The sequence below is a fragment of the Rhipicephalus microplus genome, chromosome X (genome assembly GCF_043290135.1).
Source record: "Rhipicephalus microplus isolate Deutch F79 chromosome X, USDA_Rmic, whole genome shotgun sequence".
Lineage (NCBI taxonomy): Eukaryota > Metazoa > Arthropoda > Arachnida > Ixodida > Ixodidae > Rhipicephalus > Rhipicephalus microplus.
In genome coordinates this window covers 434,723,031-434,747,384 of record NC_134710.1, presented here as the reverse complement: position 1 = coordinate 434,747,384, position 24,354 = coordinate 434,723,031, and the positions used below count along the sequence as shown (strand labels likewise).

General features: G+C 45.6%; 1 protein-coding gene and 1 long non-coding RNA gene across 4 annotated transcripts in view; one reads left to right on the top strand and one right to left on the bottom strand.

Annotated features, from left to right (window-relative positions):
* Positions 1-20,593, top strand: part of LOC142776584 (uncharacterized) — a 61,080-nt gene extending 40,487 nt beyond the window's left edge. Inside the window, exon 3 of the long non-coding RNA XR_012887650.1 lies at positions 20,413-20,593. This is a non-coding gene — a long non-coding RNA (uncharacterized LOC142776584). The remainder of the gene's footprint in view (positions 1-20,412) is intronic.
* LOC142776583 (DNA (cytosine-5)-methyltransferase 3A-like) overlaps positions 1-24,354 on the bottom strand; it is a 152,193-nt gene that overhangs the window by 105,192 nt on the left and 22,647 nt on the right. For 2 of the 3 annotated variants that reach the window (XM_075880485.1, XM_075880484.1), the window contains exon 2: positions 20,360-20,509. The exons of the other annotated variant lie outside the window; for it this stretch is intronic. In XM_075880485.1, the coding sequence (XP_075736600.1) occupies positions 20,360-20,509 (150 nt within the window). The remainder of the gene's footprint in view (positions 1-20,359; positions 20,510-24,354) is intronic. 3 annotated transcript variants of the gene reach the window in all.

Sequence of the window (24,354 nt, the reverse complement as noted above, 5' to 3'; positions counted from 1 at the left end):
GACTTCGCATCGGGTCGATGCTCTTTGAGAGGGAGGCAAATGACCCGTGTCTACATGTGGACAAAAACGATGATGGGGGGATTTAGTGGACACCAGATAGTGGGCCTCTGGCTTGACTGGAGAACGAAGAAGAAAATCTTACGGCTCAGCTGTTGAGAACACGCTGCTTTCAATACCTCAAGGTGTACTTGTGCTTTGTTCGCTTTGTACTGCGACAATATAAAGGATCATTTAATAAATTCAAAGATAGGCGTGAAATTCTAAATTGGGTGTCTCCCTTGCGGAAAAAGCAGATGCAAGGTATGCAAACACATGCAGACAACGACAGTGGCGAAAAGCACCCACTCGGATTTTAAGCACAGCATGAGAGGTGCACTAGACTGTGACTCAGACACGTCATATACTACCTGGAATGTGGGGTATGTAACAAGCAATACGTGGGCCAGACAGACACTCCATTTACAATTAGATTCAACAACCATCGGGCACATGTACGATCCCTGCCAGGCCTTCCACTTTCAAAACACAGCACATTAAAAGACCACAGCTTTGATAACATCAGGGTTACACTAATAGAAAGCAACTTTCAAACAATCAGAGAATGGGAACAACGGGTATCTTATTTTATCTACAAGTTTAACACGATAAAATACGGAATAAATGAACACCTATGCACTCTGTCAACGTTACAACTACTAAAAGACACAAACGCTTCGCTCTAATCAGTTCGTTCTCATTAGGACACTACTATTACCCACTAACGAAGCTTTTAGCCTATGCATCTGACAACATAGAAATGGTTTGCCTCATCAAGCACAGCCGGAACGCAAAGATAAGTGGTCCCGGATGTCGTATAGTCCCCCCTCTTTTCTTTTCTTTTTTTCTTCTTTAATTTTTAACGCACATTTTCTGTTCGTTCACTGACAAGGAGCCATTGCATATAATGAATATTGATGGCGGCACCTCAGTTACCGGCTTTTTCATTCCTCCCGACGCCACCAGCAGGCACTCGAAGCGCTTAAGCTCTCCCCATTATCTTGTCTTAAACTTGAAGGAGGAACGAGCCACCAGCGGATTACACGGGAAGGTGAAATACAAGAACAGCGGCACTTTGCTCACTTGGGGAAGAGTGGGTGTGGGGGAGGTATTGTTGACAATGATGGCATTGCTCATCTACCTCTGCCCTACTCTGTTGAGATGCTGACCCTTTCTCATTACGCGGTGTCGGTCTTGCTTCTTCTCCTAGATTTTCTATATTTATTTATCGTTTCTGCTTCCGTTTCGCTGTTTCTTTTTCTTTTTACTTTACGTTTGGCCACTTCCCTCCTGTCTCGACAGGCTATAAGAAGACACAGAACATGTATAAATATTGTTATGTCTTGATAATGACGGGGCTCCCGTCGAAACGTCGGTAGAATAAACAGGTGTTATGTGAAAGCGCATCTACTTACATATTTATAACAATGCGGCAACCGAAGTTATTCTTCTGTGTATATATATATATATATATATATATATGTATATATATATATATATATGTATATATATATATATATATATATATATATCTATATATATATATAGTTTTGGTTTGGATGACCTTTATTAGGCCCGAGGAACCGGCAGCCTACAGCTACGATGACTGAGCCAAGATGATGCTACGCGACAACGATGAGGATGCGTGAGGCACACATGATAATGATGATAATATACAGGTGAAGAGGATGCGTATACTAAATGTCCATCCACACCAATGCCTCCCTCGTGAAAGCGGCCAGCCTTGCCACGGCTAGTCAAGGGGACAAAGAACGTCCCATAAAGGGCTTTATACGGGAGACGAGGACGACCTGTGTAGCTCGATAACAGCGATCTGCTGGGGCTACAAGTGGCGTCACGCAATAATTCACTGGTAAAGTTTCTTCAAGAACTGTGTACGGCCCGATAAAATGTGGCTGAAATTTGTCACACAAACCAGGTGTGCGAATAGGCATCAAAAGGAGCACTTCGTCTCCAGGTTGGAAGGATACAGCACGATGCGATTCATCATAACCTAGCTTTCTGTCTTGCTGTCGGACTTCAGTGTTTTTTTAAGCACGTTGGCAGCACTGTGTGAGTCGTAAAACGTATTCCTCTGAAGAGGATGGAGATGAATCCGCTTGGCAGGTAAAGTAAGGAATGTCCAGGAAAGAAGTAAGGGAGTGTCCATAAACTAGGTAAAATGGTGAGTAGCCGGTTTTCCACTGAATGACCGTATTGCTGGCAAAAGTGATGAATTGTAGAACTACGTCCCAGTTTTTGAGGTCTGGTTGATTATAGGCAGGGATCATGTCAGCAAGAGTGCGGTGGAATCACTCAGTGAGGCCGTTAGTCTGGGGATGATATTTAGAGGCAGTCCTGTGAGATGTGCTGGAGGCGTGAAGAAGTTCGTTCCCTAGTTGTGAAAGGAAAGCCCTTCCACGGTCACTGAGCAATACACGTGGAGCACCATAACGCAGTATAATGGCTCGGAGGATGAAATCGGCAATTTCAGAAACTGAACCATTAGTGAAGGATGCCGTCTTGGCGTAGCACGTCAAATGGTCAACGGCTGTTACTATCCACGTTTTCAGCAGCACTGACTAGGAGGGGGCCATAAAGATCGACGCCTACAACTTCGAATGGTGTGGCTTGGCACGGAAGAGGCTGTAATGTGCCGGCTGGAGCAGATGTTGGTAGTTTTCTACATTGGCAAGTAGTGCAAGATCCGACGTATTGAGCTACACTAGTGGTAATGCCTGTCCAATAAAACAGACTTTAATGGCAATTGTAGGTTTTATGATAACCAAGTTGACAAGCAGTTGGATGATCATGAAGCGCTCTGAGAACGTCGGACCGAAACGATTAAGGTAGAACGGGAACCCAGCGCTGACCGTCAGGATAGTAAATTTTGCGGTACAGCACCGAGTTGTTCAGCTTCAATTGCGAGAGTTGGTGACGGAGCCTTGCATTAGGTGGACGGGAACTGCCAGTGAGGTAGAATATATTACGCCGACAGTATGGGTCAGCTAACTGATGAGAAGAAAAATCGTGAGGGTCGTCCGAAGGCAGCTGGTCCATAGAGGCAAGAGAGGAAACCGCCATAGACGTGATTTTCAAGGGCGTGTTGTGCAAATTGATTGCGGAAACCCCGAGTGGAGTCACTGGTAGTGGGCAGCGAGAAAGAGCGTTGGCGTCACTATGCTTCCTGCTACACTTGTATACGATCTCAAAATCATATTCTTGGAGGCGTGAAATCGAGCGTCCGAGGCGTTCCGACAAGTTCTCGAGAGTCGAAAGCCCAAATAAAGCGTGGTGGTCGGTAACAATAGTGAAATGGCGGCCATGCAGATATGGACGAAATTTCTGCACTGACCAAACTATGGCAAGGCACTCCTGCTCGGTGATCGTGTAGTTCCTCTCGACTTCGGAGAGGACGCGGCTGGCGTATGCAACGACTCGCTCTCGCGAAGTGTTGTCCCATTACAGGAGCACAGCTCTTAAACCATGGCCACTAGCGTCTGTGTGCAGAAAGGTCGGTGCATCATCATAAAAATGAGAAAGTACAGGGTCGGTCGTGAGGGCCCTCTTTAACCTGTCGAACGCCAATTCACATTGCTGAGACCACAGAAAGGGCATACCGAAAGCAAGTAGCTTATGGAGTGGTGCGAGTATGGAGGCAAATTTTTGTATGAATCGCCGAAAGTAAGAGGCGAGACCAAGGAAACTTCACAAATCTTTCGGTTTGTCAGGGCGAGGGAAGCGAAGCACTGCAGCAGTTTTATCAGGGTCTGGACGAATTCCGTCCTTGCTCACAACATGATCGAATACTCTGATAGATCTGCTGGTGAAATGGCACTTTTTGGTGTTAAATTGAAGACCAGCGCCCGCAAGACAAGTCAGGACCTCGTCCAAGTGTTGCAGATGTAGGAAACGTCGATGAAAAGACAAGAATGTCATCGAGGTAACATGGACAAGTCTTCCGTTTCAGCCATGCAGCACAGTGTCGATCATGCGCTCAAAATTTGCGGGCGCATTGCATAGACCGAACGACATAACATTGAATTCGTATAGGATGTCCGGGATTGCAAACACAGTTTTTTCTTTATCATCTTCGTGCATAGGAATTTGCCAATAGCCGGAACGCAAGTCGAGGCTCGAAAATTATTCAGCACCCTGTCAGGAATCGAGGGCGTCGTTGATGCGTGGCATGGAGTATACGTCCTTCCTAGTGATCTTATTGAGTGCTCGGTAATCGACACAAAATCGTACGGAACCGTCTTTTTTGCGCACCAGAACGATGGGCGACGACCAAGGACTGGTTGAGGGTCGGATTATCTCCCGTTGGAGCATATCGCCTACGTTTTCTTCAATAATTTTTCGTTCGACTAGAGAGACACGATATGGACGGCGGTGCACAATGAACGTTTCGTCGGTCTGAATACGATGTGCTGTAGCGGTTGTCTAGCCCAGGGTGGATGAATGAACGCCAAAAGAGTTTGCATGCTTTTCCAACAAATCAAACAGCTGCTGCTTGTGTGAGTCTGTCAAGTCTTTGTTGATGGCTGCTGTAAAGGCCGAGGAAGCAGCATGATCTGCAGCACGGCCTTTAGAGGAGACCGGGATAAGAAGCACAACACATACAGGCTCCAGATCGGCAACGCAGGTGACAGTAGTGCTCCGTGGCCGTAGAATTTTATCTGGTGTGGTGTTGGTAGCAGCAAGGACAGTTGATCAATTGTTGAAGCTAGCCACACCCGATGCGAGAGCTATGCCTTTATTAAGGCAACGGTGTGAGGAGTGACCAAAATATCACCAGAGTTGACGTCGTTGGACAAAACTGTGACTAATATATGTTCGTTTGGTGGTAACTCGATGTCTACAGTAGCGATGAGTCAAAGTGGCCTGTAGGTTTTGTCGTTGGGCAAGAGCTCCGTGTCAGTAAGGTGGACAACACGTTGTGCACAACAAATAGCCGCAGAAGCAGAGGAAAGAATTCCCAGCCTAAAATGCGTTCGTGGCAGCACGAGGATAGCACAGCAAATTGTATATGATGAAGAATTTCGTCGATTAGTACACGGGCACTACAGAGAGCGGATGGGTGAATCATTGTTCCCTGGGCTGTAACCAGTTTTGGTCCATCTTAAGGCGTCGTGACTTTTCCAAGACGGGCACACAAATCAGCACGAATAACAGAAAATGCAGCCCCAGTGTCCACCAAAGCATCAACGTCCACTTCCTCAACTGTGACCGCAATCATAATTTAAGGGCGCGCTGGAGGAATTGGAGACCTGTGTTGGAAGGCAGTTTGTCTTCCAAAAACTGCATCGCTTAGTTTTCCGGACGCCGATCAGAAGCGAGGGCAGCAGGCCGAAGAGGAGAAGAGGAGCGACGGTAGGGCGATGGTGATAGCGTCGGGTTGATCGATGACTACTGCGCAGTTCAACCGATGCTGGCAGAGATGGAAACCGACGCGGCGGTGACGAATAAGGGCGGCCCTGGTACAAGGCTCCTGCGGTATAGTCCCGTTCGCGCATGTCATACCCTCGGCGCTCGTCTTGCTAGCGCTTGCAGCAAAAGCGTGAAATGTTACCACGATAGCCGCAATAATAGCACTTAGGCCGAGTCGATCGATAAGGAGGGTAGTAGCTTGCGCTAACTACACCGGGAGAGAGAGCAGTGAGAGGGACAGATGACGGTTCAGGCGGTGGTGATGGAAAGCTAGTGGGAAAGCTTGTGGCAGGTGTGGTAGCAACCGACGTGTAAGTTCATGGCGGAAACGTCGAGCTGACGGTGCCTGGTGGCGCGGCGGCGATGTGCGTGTACGATGGAGAGTATGAGAGACAGTGAGCTGCAGGTTGGCCATGTGGGTCATGGACGTGAGCTCCTCCCTGATGACATTCCGGAATGATGTTGAAGAATACTGAATTGGACTCACTGAAGGTAGTGTGAATTCTAGTGATTCTAGTTCTTCGCGTATAATCACCCTTGTCGTGTCTCGTAGGTTTAGATCTGCTGTACTACGAGCCGCGTCACTGTCCGGTTGTAAGCGCATCGACTCAAGCTCTTTGAGCCACTGACAGGTTGTCGCAACGTCAGCAACGGTAGCCGAATTCTGGATTGCAAGGGCATTGAATATGACGGTTGCAATTCTCTTCAGAAGCTGGCGCACCGTGTCTGATTATGTTATTGGTGTGTCAACCCAGCGGCAAAGTGAAGGAATATCCTCGATGTAGGATGGATACGACTCCCCGATGTGCTGTTTCCGAGTCACGAGAGCTTTTTTTGCGAAAACCGAACGAACAGCCGGTGTGCCAAAGACATGGCGAAGCTGATCTTTCAAGGCTGACCAGTCGGGGATGTCGTTGAAGTGGTTGAGGAACCACGTCTTCGCGTAACCCGAGAGGTAGAATGACACGTGAGCGAGTTTGTAGGTGTTATCCCACCGGTTAGCAGCGCCGACACGTTCAAAATCGTCCAGCCATTGCTCCACATCTTGCCCGCGCATACCAGCGAAGGGATGGGGCTCACGCTGGAGGCTGTTGATGACGTGAGAAGGCGCAGCACGCGGTGGTGGAGTAGGAACGGCTGCAGCACCGACCTCATCTTGGTGCGACATATTTCCGGACAGCTGGCCCAAGTGGCGGCCTGAACCTAGCTCCAGGGGGTAGAGTGGTCGAGAGGATGGCGGGGGATCTAACAGCACGCTTCACCACGTATGAAGTCTTGGTTTGGTTGACGTTTATTAGACCCGAGGAACCGGCAGCCGACAGCTGCGATGAATCAGCCAAGATGATGATGCTACGCGACAACGCTGAGGATAATGCATGAGCCATACATGATAATGATGATAATGTACCAGTGAAGAGGATGCGTATACTAAATGCCCACAATATATATATATATATATAATTATATATATGATCTAACAGACAATTATGCCAAGGAAGGTATAGGGGAAGTTATTAGGCCGATTCTAATGTAAATGAGAAGAAAGAAAAGTGGGTGAAAAGATAACTTGCCGTGGGCAGGATCCAAACCTGCGACCTTCGAATAATGGGTTCGATGCTCTACCGCTGAGCTACCACGACAGCTATCCCCCCAGCCATATTATTGGGTGTCTATGTCAATTTACATGTGAGAGTGTCAGTCAGCGCCACTTGTAGCCATGGCGGCGAGTGTGGTACACTCTTTATGACCCTGTTTGGCGTCACGTAGCACGTGAACTTATTACTAACTGGCAGCTGACCCATATTCCTCAGTATACAACCTAGAGGCACCAAGTCTGCCCATGGCAAGTTATCTTTTCACCCACTTTTCTTTCTTTTCATTTACATTAGAATTGGCCTAATAACTTCCCCTATACCTTCCTTGACATTATTGTCTGTTAGATCTCATTATTATTGTGTAAAACACGAAAATTAAGCCCTTAGGTATACACCTGGTTCCCTTGTTCATTAACGAGGGTCTCGTACTGGCAGTTGCCTCTAGGTTGTATAAGGAGGACTATGAGTCAGCTGCCAGTTAGTAATAAGTTCACGTGCTACGTGACGCCAAACAGGTTCATAAAGAGTGTACCACACTCGCCGCCATGGCTACTAGTGGCGCTGACTAACACTGCCACGTTTAAATTGACATAGACACCCAATAATGTGGCTAGGGGGATAGCTGTCGTGGTAGCTCAGTGGTAGAGCATAAAACGCGTTATTCGAAGGTCACAGGTTCGGATCCTGCCCACGGCAAGTTTTCTTTTCAGTTACTTTTCTTTCTTCTCATATACATTAGAATCGTGTTAGATCTTATAATATCGTGTAAAACACGAAAAACAAGCCCTTAAGTATACACTTGTTTTCCTACATATATATATATATATATATATATGATGAAGTCTAACAGACAATAATGCCAAGGAAAGTATAGGGGTGGTTATCAGACCAAACTGTCTAATAATGTTGGCTCCTGCCAATGGCAAATTATCTTTTCACCCACTTTTCTCTCTTCAAACTTACCTTACTATTTGGTCTATTAACCTCCCTTATGTTTTCTTTGGCATTTTTGTCTGTGAGACTTCATTATTATTAAGTCAAAACACGGAAAAACGAGCCCATACAGTCCCACATATAAATATATATATATATATATATATATATATATATATATATATATATATATACGTGCAGAATAACAATAATTTGCGAATGGGTGGCCCCTCGACTTGCACTGAAAATGAGCATGTGCGAAAAATACTCGCACACGTATTAACGCAACATGTTTCCCAAAGTGCTTGCTTATATAGACAAACAATGTTCCTTGATTAGACAAGCTCGAATATTGATAAGATTGTACACACGTTACGTAATGGTGTACTAACCGAGATGAATTAGGTCGTTGCGATTGATTGATTCGAATACCGAATATCCACCACCTGATTTCCGATGCATAAGTTTATGATTTATGCCGTTCCCCGTTTCGCATCGCCGGCAACCTTCGGCAAGCGATAGAATACGTTGCCATGTTTCCACCGCGATGCCAGCCATTACGGCACACTACAATGGTCTTGGAGATTGTTTTATACTTATTCGGGCTAGCACGTGTGGCATCCCAAATATAAAGGAACTATGTGACTGCTTCTCAACATGTGCAACACGGTAAAATAGACTGCACCTGCCTGTGCTAAGCGGGTGCGCAGGTGCAGTCTAGCCCGGCGATGTACTGTTAGCACTATTTTCAGGCATGGGCGTTAGGTGGCAACTGCTTAGTTGGAGTCACGAATACCGCTTCTCACATTGAGAGCTTTCACTGGCAGTTCCTAAAGTTTTAGTGTGCAGGAAGCATTTAAATCATAATTTTATAAGGACATATCAATAGATTATCTCTACCATTGATAATCATGTCATCAACCTAGTTATTTTCACTGTCATAAGCATGTTGTTTTCTTTCATGTCGCAGAACTAATTTAAAACACTTCTTTCTTCTATTTTTCACATATGCATAACATGAAGGATTGTGTGCGTTACATTTTCTGTTTCATTCTGTGTGGTATATTTCTTGTGCATGTGAACTAAGATGCTAACAGGTGTCTGTGACATTATTTGTGCCAATGATTTACATTTTCAGGTGCCTATGAAGGACACATAAGTTCTATGGCAGTGACCTCCCAAATCTACAGTGGCGCCGCAGCCTCAAGCAGCATTTCGCCAATCTCCACAAGGTGTTCATGAAATAAACACAGCGCCACACTTTCACAGTGCTATGATTATTATTTATGTTTAAAGATTTCATTCCAAAATTGCTGTTACATTGTGTTTTGTGCCACCGTCCTGTGGCTTAGGTGGAGCTCGTAAAATTACGGTGCAGTCACCTCATTTGCGTACCATCAATACTGCAATGTCACTATTCACAGCTGGAGCATACAGACAAATAAAAAATTATTAATTGTAGCAGGGCTGATGCATATATTAATGCTTCATTATTGCAAGTTAAGTCTTGCATAAAACACTGCATTATACTGTTGCGATGTAGCCACCATTTATGATTGCTAGCATGTTAATTTAGTAGCTATGTAACGCATTTTATTTAAAAGGTGATTTTCCTTCCGCATCACGACAATTGGAAAGATGCCGATGACTCAATCTTTCATCATGCATCTTTAAGAAATATTGTGATTTCAACACAGTATTGCATGTACTCAAGATGTGGATGTCTATTCAATATACACATTATATTTCTTTGCACTAGATTCGGCTGGTCAATTCATTTCCTCATAATTGATACGCCTTTACTTATCTGCGAAGCGTTCCGCATCATGCGGCTTTCCTTATCTGCGGACCGTTCCGCATCATGCGGCTTTCTCTATCTGCGGACCTTTCCGCATCATGCGGCTTTCCCTATCTGCGGACTTTTCCGCATCCTGGGCATTCCTTATCTGCGGAACTTTCCGTATCATATGGCTTTCCGTAGTCCAATAATGGCGTATGTGCAGAGCCGCACATACGGAAATTTTCAGTAGGGCTACTGAAGCCCTACCAAAACTGCAGAGGGCAGCATAGGCAAGATGCACGTCTGATCCAAACCCTTACTGTAAAAGATAGATCGCGACCCCCACACACCACAGCACAGGTTCGGCGCCAATAAAACAGCTTCACTGTACCTAATGGTATGGGAGTGTCCGCACAATTCTCCTTTGCAAACCAGGGCACAAAACAACATGGAAGGGTGGAAGGGAGCTCTTTCCAGCTCGGATCCAAAGAGCCAAGAAGCCTTCGTGAAAAAAGCGAAGGCAGGGGCCCGCGGCAATGGGATACTGAACTAAGGATCGCACTCACCTATCTACTCACGAAAATCATAATAAACGTTTTACTCTCTCTCTCCCTCTGATCCAAATGCTGCCTTTTATTTTTACCATCTATTGTCCGATGGCATGCTCTTTACTGTTCGAGGTCAAACAAGTGGAGGAGGCTGCTCCAATTTGAGTGAGGACAGGCCTCTGAGTGAAAAGAAGACGCCTCCGAAAATGGCAACACTGTGTTCTACTTGTGAGCTCTCCTTGCTGCCTACAAATGCAAGGTATTACCTAAGATGTTCGTATCAGAATCTACAAACCACACACTTTTTAGGATGGCCATCATGACTGTGTTTTTGTTGATATTTCCTTGCATCATAACACTTGGCCATTGCTGCATTAATAAAGTGAACAACCCTTCAGCTTAGTCAAAACACAGATGTGCTGCGAACCACAGGATGCATCCTGCGGTTTGCAGCGCATGTGTTGTTTCACCAAGCACGAAGCGTTGTTCACTTCATTAATGCCTTCCTTGTCCCGTAATGCACATATCCGATTTTTGCCTATGCGCGAAATCAACTTGACAGCTATTGTGCTTCTGCCACTTTTTACGGCCTGCTCAATTCTATCCATGCTATACCTGCTTACGTCGAGCACCTTACACCTATTGATTTACTTTGAAAGCTCCAGTAGCTCTATTTTGTTGCTTGCATTTGAGGCTTTCATGGTTTGTCGTCCCTTAATGAAATAATTGATTTCCTGAGATAGTTTGCTAGTTTCCTGTCTGGTGACTATACCGCCGACTTCAATTGCACACTCTTTGATGATATTAGTAAGATTATCGTTTTGTGTCAACGCTAACGTCAGTTATCTCATTTAGTGCCTCGAATCTATTTTGAAGTGAAACTCTGAATTCGTGTACATTCCCTCTCACCAGTTGCTCACCAGGCTTCTTGCGTATTAGTTTTTGTCCTTGCTTTTTTAAATCTAGGTGAATACGAGCTCTTACCATTTTATGGGCTCTGCATAGGATCTAGCAAACAACTTCGACATCATGTACGATGCCGGGGTGGGCAAGCAGAATAAAATCTATTTCATTTTAGTTTTGCCATTAGTACTTCGCCATGTGCACTAATTGTTAGCCTGTTTTCTGAAGAAGGTATTCAAGATCCTCAAATTAAACATTCTGTTAACCCTACTAATAACTTCCCTCTGGCATTTCTTAAGCTGATTCCATATTCCCCTCTGCATGGCCTCCAGCCTGTTTCTTCCTACATCGGCATTGAAGTCACCCATTCGAATAGCATACTGTGCCTTTATTTATGGCAGACTCTACGTTTTCATACAGGCAGTAAACCAAATGATCATCATGGTTCGAATTAGGCACCTAGGCCTGTACCACCTTCACCTTGTAGCTTTTGTTAAAATACTTATGATGTTTGCCATCCTCTCACTGATGCTCTAGTATTTCTTTATGTAGCCAGCGATATTCTTGCGTATAAGAAACTCCACTCTAGTTTTCTTCTGTCATATAATCCACGGTGGCATAGGACATGTTCGCCCTTTAGCACTGTGTAAGCCTCACGTGTCCTCCTAACTTCGTTAAGCCCCATTACATCCCATTTCACAACCCCCCATTCTTCAAATAGCACAGCTAGACTAGCCTCTCTAGATAGCGTTCTAGTGATGAGTGTTGTCAAGTTCAGATTTCAAAGACGGCCTGACCAAAAGCACCCCCGCTACGTCACAGGTCTTCGTGTTCATAGCCAGTTGTGCTTCATTTTCATAGCCAGTTGTGCTATATGGACCCAAGCACTATTGCTCACGACAACACTGTCAAGTAATTGTCACATGAAGGAAAAATGTAACGTTTGTGAACAGCCTCTCGGACTGGTGCAATGGAGGCTTTGTAAAGTTGAGTAACCATAACAAAAATTTTCGCAAGATATTTGCTTCAAATACAGTGTATAGTGTATTCAAAACACACGAGGTTTGTGTGGGGGGAGCAAACCTCGATGGCATCCGCCCATGACACTCAGATTTCGCGCGGCTGGGGACTGAGGTCAATGTTGATTGCTGCTTTTACATGGGAGGTAGTGTCCACGTACTGCACCGGGGTGGCCAATCGTGCTCTGGTTAGGAAGACTATTAGCGGCAGGTGGTCACCAGGTAGGACACACCTGAAACGTCTTTTTTAACGATTCCTTTATTACACGATTCATGTAAATATACGATAGAGAATGGTCCATAATCTGCGTTGGAACCGAAATTTCATAATTGCATGCCAAGCTGCTGCGCTATCTCCAAATAGAGGGTGCTCTTGCACTTTCTTAGCATTGTAGAATATCATCTGACAGCCTTGTATCTATAGACCTCACATGACTCGTAAGCTCGCCTGGCCTTTTCCTAACTGTCAGAAAGTCCATATTTTAGTTAAATTAAAAAAGACGACGCGGTTTATAAGTGTAGCTGTGGACAAATGATATGGTGAAAAAAATATCGAAAATACACAGCCATCCCGACCTTCTTAAAAAGCACCCTGAGGCTTCGCCGCCTTCTTGACGTTGCCGTGAGTGCAGCAGCCACATGCACCACTTGCGGGATTCAGAAGGGGCAGCACGCTGGGAGGCTGCCCCACAGTATGTGGACGCTGCAGCGGCAGTATTCCATAGCCCTGCTTCGTGTTCATAGCCATTTTTGCTATATGGACCCAAGCACTAATGTTCACGACAACACTGTCAAGTAATTGTCAAATCAGGGACAAATGTAACGTTTGTGAACAGCCTTTCGGACTGGTGCAATGAAGGCTTTGTTAGGTTGAGTAATCGTAACAAAAATTTTTGCAAGACATTCGCTTCAAATACAGTGTATTCAAAACACACGAGGTTTGTGTAAGGGGAACAAACCTCGATGGCATCGACCCATGACACTCAGCTTTCTGCACAGTAATTGAAAATTTCGTTTAGCAACACACAACCGTACAGATTTTATTGATCGGGCATCAGACCTTGTTTAAAGGGCGGTGGGACTAGGGGCCTTCAGATCTTTCGGATATTAAGCATGAAAACGTTTGGTATCATGCCGTAAGTGTGAGAAGATAGCACAAACTTCAAATCAAGTTAGGTGATAATGTCGAGCCTCCTCATTTTACTTAAGTACGTCGCGTGTTGTGAAGTAAGTACGAGCTCCGCTTTATCGCAGTTGCGGATGGTAGCTTCATAAAAACTTGACAATAGGTTGCATAAGAGACTATACTGCTTTTGCCGGTAATTTTAGCCTTAATTCTAGTTAAGCGTTCAATCTAGTTACTTCCGAAATTTCGGTGAGATCGTGCTCCTTTCGGATTGGTTTGCATCGAGCAGAATATTGGCCGTTTGTGAGACGTAATTTACATCTGTGCAATAATATTCATCATACATTCCACTCTTTGTAATCCACTGATATTAGCCAATTTTAGGCTACTTTAATATATCTCCGCGTGATCGCTCCAGTAACAGCAAGATCGTTTTCAAAATGATACTCAAGGCGAAAGTCTCAAATGCCTCTTATAGGCGAAGCTCCTAAAGGCGTGGGTTTGTCATTCATAGCTCGTGTGTGATTACAAAGTTCGATGGCTGACAGACAGACAGACGCACAGATGGGCGGACCTACATACATACATACATACATACATACATACATACATACATACATTGTCACGGACGGCCATTTTTGGTGACCCCGCGTCACGGCAATTAACGGGCGCCGTACTCCCCCACTGACCGTGGGAACGACGGGCGCCTAAAAGAGAGCCGAGAAGTGCAGAATGGGGTGCTCTTCTTCGAACGTCGCCGCTGACATTTGATCCTTTTGTAACTGCGGCGGCGTCTACAAGGTCGTGGAAGGCCGCGATGTACCTCGAACAACGATTAGACTACGGGACGCACCGACTGAGAGCCTAACGTCGGACCGTTTTCCATGGGAAAACCGTGGGAAAACCTCTGGTGGCCAAGTCGTATGACAACACCCCAACAGGTTGTCACTCTCACTAGTTGAGGGCCTCTCCCAATTAAAAAGGGGTGAGGACAATATATTTTTGGGGCGGAGTTTCCATCAATGAAATGCGCATGATTGGACCCATGTAGAGGTCTCTTGTCCCTGGGAGATAGCGAGGAGACACGAGGGAGATTAAAGCGCAGGATTTTGCCCTGCTAGACAAACTAGTCCCTGACCAACATGGTGTAGAAACAGATCAACAAGTATCTCTTCTAGAAGTTTTTATTGTGGCTCTGTATCGGCTGGCCACCTAAACTTAGCCGTTCGTCTAGTTGCGATGCGATATTAACGTCTGCAACGTAGACATCGGGACTTCGCCTCGAGTTAGCTCAACCTGCCCGAGGTCACCTGCAAGCACTAGCCTCCCGGAGCCACCAGTGTAGCAACACCGCCGACATTGCAGTCGTGCCAGAACTCTCTTCGACTTCTCGCATCCGATCGTCGGGGACGCAATGCTGCCGGTCATCACACGTATGCCTTCACCTGTTTATATCGTCAAACTTTCTCCTCCGTAGCTCTATTGTTGTTAGTTTGTGTAGTTTGTAATAGTTCTCTCTCGTAAGCTGATTTATTGTTTCTTTATATGTATTTTTTGTTGTATCAAGTGTTGATGTATTTTGTTAGTTGTATTGAAGTGTTGTACTAGATCCCGTGTGCTGCATTATCACTAGAGTAAAGTTTGTTTTGTTTTCTCACGTTTTTGATCTCTTCACTGTCTTTGCTTGCGTACGGAACGAACTAACCTGCTGTCATTCCCGTCGCCGACTTCGCGCTGGCGACGCTAGAGTGGCAGCATGTAGCAAAACTGGCATCCGCGACGAGGATGTTATGTACAAAAGTAAGACAGTGAGGGGTGAACGAGAACTGTGCGGACAGCGTGGTGATAGAGCCGCACAGTTGAAGCGGTTGCATGCTGCATAGTATTGCGCTGGTTTTATAGTGGCATTATAGTGACAGTTTGCAGTGTGGAGTGTATAAATTTGGGTAAGAGGATCGCGCGCGGTAAACAGTTAGGCCTCGAGGGCGCCGAACTGAGACAATGGGTTAAGAAGCAGCTGGAACAGGCGCAGGCGTTAGCCAGAGAAGAGCGGGCACTGGCTCGGGAGGAAAGGAAAAAAGAAAGGGAGAGAGAGCGCGAAGAAAAAGAGAAAGAACGCAAAGAAAGGGAGAGAGAACGCGAAGAAAGGGTGAAAGAACGAGAAGCGGCAAGGGAAGCGGCAAAGGAAGCCGGAGAACGGGAAGTGCAGTTACTGCAATTAAAGATTCGCCTCAGTGAGAGTAACTGTCTGAGGCTGATCTCGCAAAAAGCCAGTGGGGAGGAGATTGAAAACGCGGTAGAGATTTTACAAAAAAAGAGAAAAGAAATCGAAGAAAAGGAAGTAAGGGATAGAAAAGAGCGTGATCAAACACGCGACTTGGTGATCGAACGATTGGAACAGAAAAACAAGGCAATGAGATGAAAAATTCAGCCATTCATAAGTGTAGCTCCAGAGAAGTACGGTATTCAAACGAGTGAGGTGCAGTCCAGAGCTATAGAGAAGGCTAGCACGTGTGAAGAGCGCAGCAGGTTCGAAGACGAACCAAATTTGAGAGCTGCGAAAGGCGTTGCTCTGAGTATAGAGGCCGACAAAGGGTAGAGCATGTGCGACGGGGTGCTGTGCCCGTTAGATGCTAGCAAAACAGATAAAATATCTGTAGACAGGCTGGTACAGGCCGCAACTGAGGTTGCGCGCCGGTGGAACTTGCAAACAATGTGGTAGTAGGCAAGGAAACCGGAGAAAGCTCAGGAGTAGCAGCCAAAGAAGAGGGTGAGAATAAGAGTACAGTTCCCGACAGCTCCCACCCATTCGAGGTAGATTGTGTGAAGGAAAACTGCGGCACTGCTCTTGAGTGTGTTGAGCTTTCCACCAGTCTAGAGTGCGAAAGAGATGATTTTTTAGAAAATCATTTAGACTGCGTAGATTCGACAGCTGACGCAAAGTGTGCGATGGTTGACGAGCTGGAGTTGCGATCGGGAAGCTCGGAAAAGAGTCGCAAAAAGCAGCGCAGATGCAAGAGACGTCGGAAAGCCGCACGCGAGAAAAAGGGTACTACGCGGGAAAAAGGCACAAATTCTTCAGCTAGCAAGTAGGACCAGGAGTTCTGCATCGGCTTCAAAGCCGGTTTGCATGCGTGTGAGGAGCCGGGCCAAAAGCAGAAAGAACGCTGGTTCGCAAATAAAATCACCTGGAAAGTGCCAGACTTCCCGTTCTATTAACATCATGATTAATGGTGAGCCCTTGAGCTGCAAAACTACCGATGACGCAACCTGAGGCCAATTTTCTAACGGTGCAGGAAAAGTCGGTCGCAGACGTCACCGTAGGGGAGTGAAGGGTACGCACGCGACAAAGCGAAGGCAAGAAAGAGGAAGCAAGCATCGGGGAGAACGAAAAGAGGGTGGCTCATCGGCCAGTTCAGCGAAGAGGCCTTTGTGGCCGGAAGTAAGGCTCCAGCGGCGAAAGGGTAGGCCACAGCGCGCATCCTCGCGACGGAATGTACGCTGGAGATTTAAAGCTTTGCAGGGACAGGATTGTCAAAGGGGTCCTAGAAAAAAGGCAACAATACCTAAACACCACAAGGCAGCTAGCCCAAAGAAAGCATGGCCACTCTGTCCCACACATCGCCTGGGTCCCCTCCACCAGATTGACCGAAGTCGCCTGAAGTCGCGAATGATGCGTGACTGTGCCGTTCAACTGGTAGCACATACGCGTCGTTGCTTCAGAAGTTCTCGAATTCCGGCAAGAACATGACCGCCGCGTGTGCGATTGAAGTGAGGGACTGCTATAAGCTGGAGAAAGTGTACTTTGAGTATTTTCTTTTTGCTTGGTGCACTGGTTGTTTTTACATGTTGTAATGCACATTGAAGGATTTCACTACAGTAGAGGAGCGCACCTGTTCCGTTTTGTTTCGTAGTATACATTCGTGCAGTGTATTCTGTATTGATGGCTGCTGTACACAGCTATTTCTTTTTCTTGTTTGTATGTCGCATTGATATTGTTGCGTGTAACTGAAGCTGGTACTCTAGCAAATTGTTTCTTCCCTTTTGTTGTTACTTTGATGCACTCTTCCTATTTAGGTTGTGTATGAGAGGGACAGTCCTCATGTCTCCCTTGTTGGTGGTGTAGCTCAACCTGCCCGAGGTCACCTGCAAGCACTAGCTTCCCGGAGCCACCAGTTGTCCTTGTTGTCGAAAAATTCCCCTCCATGTGAACAAATGATATGAATATTATTCTGAAAGGGTGGGGCAATGTCACAGATGGCCATTTTTGGCGACCCCGCGTCGCGGCAATTAACAGGCGCGGTACTCTTCCACTGACCGTGGGAACGACGGGCGCCTAAAAGAGAGCCGAGAAGTGCAGAATGGGGTGCTCTTCTTCAAACGTCGCCGCCGACGTTTGATCCTTTTGTAACTGCGGCGGCGTCTGCAAGGTAGTGGAAGGCCGCCGCGATGTACCCCGAACAAGGATTAGACTACGGGACGCACCGGCTGAGAGCCAAACAGTCAGACCGTTTCCCACGGGGGAAACCGTGGGAAAACTTCTGGTGGCTAAGTCGTATGACAACACCCGAACAGGTTGTCACTCTGGCTAGTTGAGGGCCTCTTCCAATTAAAAAGGGGTTGGGTCAATATATTTTTAGGGTGGAGTTTCCATCACTGAAACGCGCATGATTGGACCCTTGTAGAGGTCTTTTGTCCCTAAGGAAGAGAACGAGGAGACACGACGGGATTTAAGCGCATTATTTTGCCCTGCTAGGCAGACTAGTCACTGACCAACATGGTGTAGAAACAGATCAACAAGTATCTCTTCTAGAAGTTTTTAGTTTGGCTCTGTATTGGCTGGCCACCTAAACTTAGCCGTTCGTATAGTTGTGACGCGATATTAACGTCTGCAACGCAGACATCGGGACTTCGCCTCGAGTTAGCTGAACCTGCCCGAGGTCACCTGCAAGCACTAGCCTCCCGGAGCCACCAGCGTAGCAACACCGCCGACATCGCAGTCGTGCCAGAACTCTTTTCGACTTCTCGCATCCGATCGTCGGGGACGCAACATTGCCGGTCGTCACAAGTACGCCTTCACCTGTTTATATCGTCGAACTTTCTCCTCCGTAGTTCTATTGTTGTTAGTTTGTGTAGTTTGCAATAGTTCTCTCTCGTAAGCTGATTTATTGTTTATTTATATGTATTTTTTTGTTGTATCAAGTGTTGACGTACTTTGTTAGTTGTATTGAAGTGTTGTGCTAGATCCCGTGCGCTGCAATATCATTAGAATAAAGTTTGTTTTGTTTTCTCACGTCTCTGATCTCTTCACGGTCTCTGCTTGCGTATGGAACGAACTAACCTGCTGTCGTTCCCGTCGCCGACTTCGCGCTGGCGACGCTATAGTGGCAGCTTGTAACATACATACATACATACATACATACATAAATACATAGAGAGAGACAGAAGAGAGACTGACAGACGAACAGACGGACGCACAGGCACACAGGCAGACTGACGAGTGACGGATAAAAGAACAGACACCCGGAAGGAAAGAGAGGCAGAAAAACACACAGACTGACAGACAGAGAAACAGACATACATATGGACCGACCGACGATATACAAAAGGAGGGAGGGATGACTCAAGGTTTACCAATAAAACAGTCCGAAGCTTTGCTGCCTCACTCATCATAATTCACTCCGTGAATATGCTGTTTTTTTCCAAAGTCTTAGGAGGCCTCGGAAAACTTGATCTAAAAATGCAGTTAAGTACAAGAGTGCTTGAGCTAGCATGTACTTCATGTTTTCACTGCTCGCGTGAGCAGCAGAACAGTATATGGCCATGAAGAAGGATGACAGGGGTGCTCTAAGCTTGTCCTAATTGTGAGGGCAGACGCACAAGGTGTGGTCGTTTTTAGCTGAGGTCTGGACCCGTTTGAGCGCGTTAAGCGGTTACTTCTTGCGCTAGTGTATCATTTCCGAAACTTCACTGCACGTTGCCGTCGCTACATGCACCTAATGTTTCATTAAAAATTCATTCTGGGTTCAGAGAGAGGTTTAGTTTGATATTCTTACGAAGTTATATGCATTCCCCCTAATCGTAACCTACCCTATGAAGTTGGCAAGCTGTCAAATTCAAATCGGCTTCTCTATTTTATGAAATTTTTTATTTAATTATTCATGTAAATTATTTCAAAGCCAAAGACATTACAGAAAAAAGTAGTTGTTACATGTCTATATTTCACAATGTTATAAGATACTGCTTGATAAGAAAAATCGTTTGGGTTCTGGGCGATGGAGGCCAGGAGATGGTTCCAATCAGATGTCGTCTTTGACATACGCGAGTCGACGAAGATTTGTCTGACAAATTGGCCCTTTGGCTTAAAAGTTGTCAATTGGCATTGACATTCAAGTGCATGGCGTGAAAAGGTTTCATTTTCTTGCATTTCAGATTCGTACAAAAAGATGTTATGAAAAAGAGATGAACAAGCGAGTTTCCTTCTCATTGACAGCACAGGCACGTCATGATTAGTTTTGATGATTGATACACTTGCACTCTATGTATAGTAGCACAAATTTAAAAAAAGTTCTCAGATTTCCTGCAACTTTTTTTCATGGGCTTCAACTAATAGAAACAAGCGCACTGGCACACAGCTTTAGAAGTCTGCGGCGTTTCCTACTCAAAAGCGCGTGCGCACACTACACCAATGAGCACGCATTCACGATTGACAGTATCAGGTGGACGGCTGGTGACCCCGTCTTATGAGAACATTGCCGAATGCATGAGCACGCTCGTTTGTTAGTAGCGGGGTCTTCTTCGGATTTCTTAAGGTCTATGCCATTATAGTCCATGATACTCTTACGTTCAAATCAGTTTCTGTGTTCAAATATGAGTGTATAAACCAGTGCCAGCCAGTATGCTTCTACAGTGCATGATACCCGTTTTATATATACTATTTTAATGTTTTATTTTTTAGTGTTTTTTAAGATAGTATATGATTTACGTACCTCGGAGACACGGTACTCAGCCAGCCAACACACCCAGAGTCGTTTTTTTGCAGCCGGCTTCTGATGACAAAGTTTTGCATCCAAAACGACGGCTGGCCAATGCCGGGTACGAGCACCCAGCTGCGCCCACACCAAGCTACCCACCTGCGCCTGAAAACACCAAGGGCATATAGTGAAGAGGGGAATTTTACAACGTTAAGCAGAGTTACTGAATAAAACTTATACAACAAATGATTTTGATACGAGTACGGCATACGGCTACCTCTCTCCTTTCTCTAATCACACGATTATTGAGTACTTATTGCTTGGAAGATTGAAACATAATAGTATTTACACTGTTATCCTGAACAAATAACCTACTTCTTTGACGTAACCTTGGACACCTTCATTTTGTATACGTGGACTACCTGCTCTAACTTGCAGTAGTCCGCTATCCTGGTGTAGTGGTCACAGTGCTGGGCTGCTGACCCAAAGGTTGGGGATTTGGTCACGGCCACCACAGTCGCATAGAAGCAAAATAACAGAGGCACATGGATTGTACAATGCCAGTGCACGTAAAAAAACACAAGATGGCCGAAAATGTACTATGGCGTGTCTCGTAATCACATTGCGGTTTTCCCACGTGAGACCCCAGATACTATTGTATCTTAGTTGCGCTGACCAAGCTTTTCTTCATCAGAACAGTGGCGAAGCGCTTCAACTGTGGGTTGTCGCCTAGCTAATAAATGTAGCAAAAGCAGCGCATAGGTCCATTGAAAGTTCCATTCATCGCGAGTACCTTTCTCAATGTTAACGCGTCCTTGTAAGCGGAGCACACCACGAATCCACTGTAGTTTTTGTTGGCGTTACTCGTCCCGAACTAGAGTTGAAGGAAAGCCATGCCGTAATTGTGGACATTTCGAACACATCCAAGCTATCCTGGCCACTAATCCGGGTTCAATATGACTACCCTATATTTAAGAGAAGTACTTAAAGTACGATGAAGTTGTTCGTGCCGGTTTAGTTTGATTACAATGCGGCAATATTCAAGAGGCAAGTGCGAAACCCATATTGTCTTGAACTAGATTTGACCGCATTTGGGGCCCTGAAAGATGTCGGAGATCAGCAGTCGATGGCGAAAAAGTGATTGTGGGCTGTTGTCTCCCCTGTTTGCGCCAAGAAGTGCATGCACCCCAAGGATCGTCATGGACAGTTCAGTGCTGGTTTGTCGTCATTAAATTCATTCTGCTCGTTTTCTTCCGGCTCCATTTTTGTGGCAGTGCTACACGTAACGAAGGCCGGCGTTCTGCAAAACGCTCACACTTTGCCTCTCTCTCTTGCTGCTACCGTAGTCTGTCCTCATTTTTCTTCAATTTATTACTTTTGTTTTTTGCGGCAAGTGGTAACCTCATGTAGTTACCCAAAATTGTGTATTTATATTCAGTTTTGCAGGAATGTATGACTGGCGTCATCAAGTGGGACCTTGTAGTGTCTCTTTTTTGGGCTTGGTGGTAGGTGGTCACTATCGCCCGAAAACTTGTACACTTTTTTATGAAAACTTTTTCCCCCCTACATGATTACCGCCTAAATAGATGGTGCAGCGAATAAAACTTTAGGTTTGCCCTAACCAAAAAGTTGTTTACTAAATACCCCATCATAAACAGTCAACATCAAACAAAAACCATCCCAAGAGTCTGATCATTTCTCGTGTCAAAACTCTCACGGATGCAATCGATCCAGGTTACAAAGTAACCAAAATGGGAAGCGGTCATCTTCTGAAAGTTCGTGGCAAGCACCAGTACGATAGACTGTCAAAGCTTTTAGCTTTTGGGGAAACACTGGTGTAAGCTGGCCCACGTATATCCATGAATACTGTGTCTAGCGTTGTTTCTGACGATAACCTTCTTAAAATCAGTGAAAGTGGGCTCCTTGAAGGATGGCAGGATGAGAACGTTGTCAATGTACAAATAATCGTGATGAGAAGAGATTACAAACAAATCATCACTAGGCATCTATTAACATTTGGAACCAGCAACCTCCCTGAATCCATCAAAACCAGCTACTGGAAACATCATGTAAGACAATATATACCAAAACCCTGTCTTGGCTTCAATTGTCCCTTATTCAGACATGGTCACAAAGCTGTAGAGGGTATCACAAGCGCCAAATGTGCATTCAATGAACATCCATCTGACAGCTGCACCTCCGCTGCCCATTATGTGAACTGTGAAGGGGGCAACCCGATATACGATTGTGCCCTTCAAGAAACAAAGGAGAAAAAATAGATCTCAAGGTAAAATTCAGCCCGTCATTCTAAGAAGTGCACAAGCGTTTCGCCTTACATAACCCGTTCTGTTCATCCTTTGCTCATGTGACTCACTGGGATGCCATGCCACGTCTCTTCGTACCTGCGAATGTCCCAAGCAGTAAAACCGCGTTCGTGCCACCAGCGCTCCTGGTTGAAGCAGCCTGTGCAGCTCCGCCCCCTGCTAAGCAGGGCCAGTAGACTTCAGATTTTATAGGACCCTGGACCTCTCCAAGTGCAGTTAGGTTCGAAACATCAGTGAACACGCCTGCCAAGAAGGCCTAACGCACCACCTCATAATAGGTGATGTATACAAGTCCCAATCTTCCCGGGCCTCAACCGGTAAAACGTAAAGAAACACTTTGAAGTGCGCCAGAAAAGATACACTCTAAACTACAGGTCCCCCATAAGGCCCTTTACCCTAAGGCAACTGTCACAGACGTCTGCAATCCTCATTTCGCCCACACGCCCCATTGTCCAAGAAAGGGCGCTTTTGTGTCAGGAAGATGACATCCAGTGACTGGTGAAGTAGCGGCGTCGCCACCGCGTCTTCTCTCCACCTTTACCGAAAAGAGAAACATGTGTTCGAGAAAAAATTAAATGACCTATAGAAGGGATGGGACGTCCCGAAAGAGTTTGGACTGCATCGAAATCGGCAGTTTACGTGCAGCCGTCGGTGTCAGGAGAGCGGTCGTCGGTGTCACGAGTCTCGCATAGGCAGCGAGCATGGAGTGACCCGCACAACGCATTGAGATGGTTGCAATACCGGGCACCCTCGTCGTCTACTAAGGTCAACTCCCCTACTTGTACTGAGAGCTGGCCTGGTCCGTATATAACTTTTTATTGGGATTTTTTAAAACGGTTATTTTATTATAACCAGCTTTTAAATAATTGTAGTTGTGTGCGCTACATCGCACTTAGAAATTAAGAATCACGATCTTGATCTTTTGCTTCGTAAATTTTATTAGTATCTCCTGTTCTTTCATCATGTTGGTATTTTATTAACATTCCACGTATGTGTGTTTTGTCTGTACCAGTTGTAATGTTCTTTTAGAGCTTTCTTCTGTTTTGTAGCTGTTCTTTTCTATCACGTATCAGTTTTTTTTCCTCTGTTGTTTTTATAATCTCTTGCCGATTGCCTTTGTTTTACCTAAATGCTTGACGTTTTGCATGAATTCTTCATGTCTGCTCTAGGAGTGCGTCGGCCAGGCCCATACATTATCCCACGTGCAACCCGCGTGGGTGGACGGACCTGCAAATGAATTTGTGCCACTTCGAGGCCTTTCAGGCGTCGCAGGCCGAAGCAGGAAGAGGAAGGCTGCGAGTCTGCTCCAAGTCGATGTTGGATCGGTGGGGCCTCACTCGAAGTGTGTGACAGCAACACTTTTTGTACACACAGCACCACAAATCAATATTACAGAAATACTACAATAGAACATTTGAGTGCTGCTCAGAAACCTCGACGAGATCCAGGAAATTTTATACAAAAATACATCAAAGGTGTTGTGTGTACAGGAAACACACTTGAAACCAAAACAGTCGCACTTTCTACGTCAGTAAGTTATTTTCTTTTAAACCGGAAGGGTACTTTCGCGTCTATCAGTGTTGTTGCCATAATAGTTAGCCAAGGAACAACCTTCACACATCTACCGCTTCAGACGTCTCTTGAAGCAGTAGCCCTGCGATCTGTTATTTCCAACACACTGGTCAT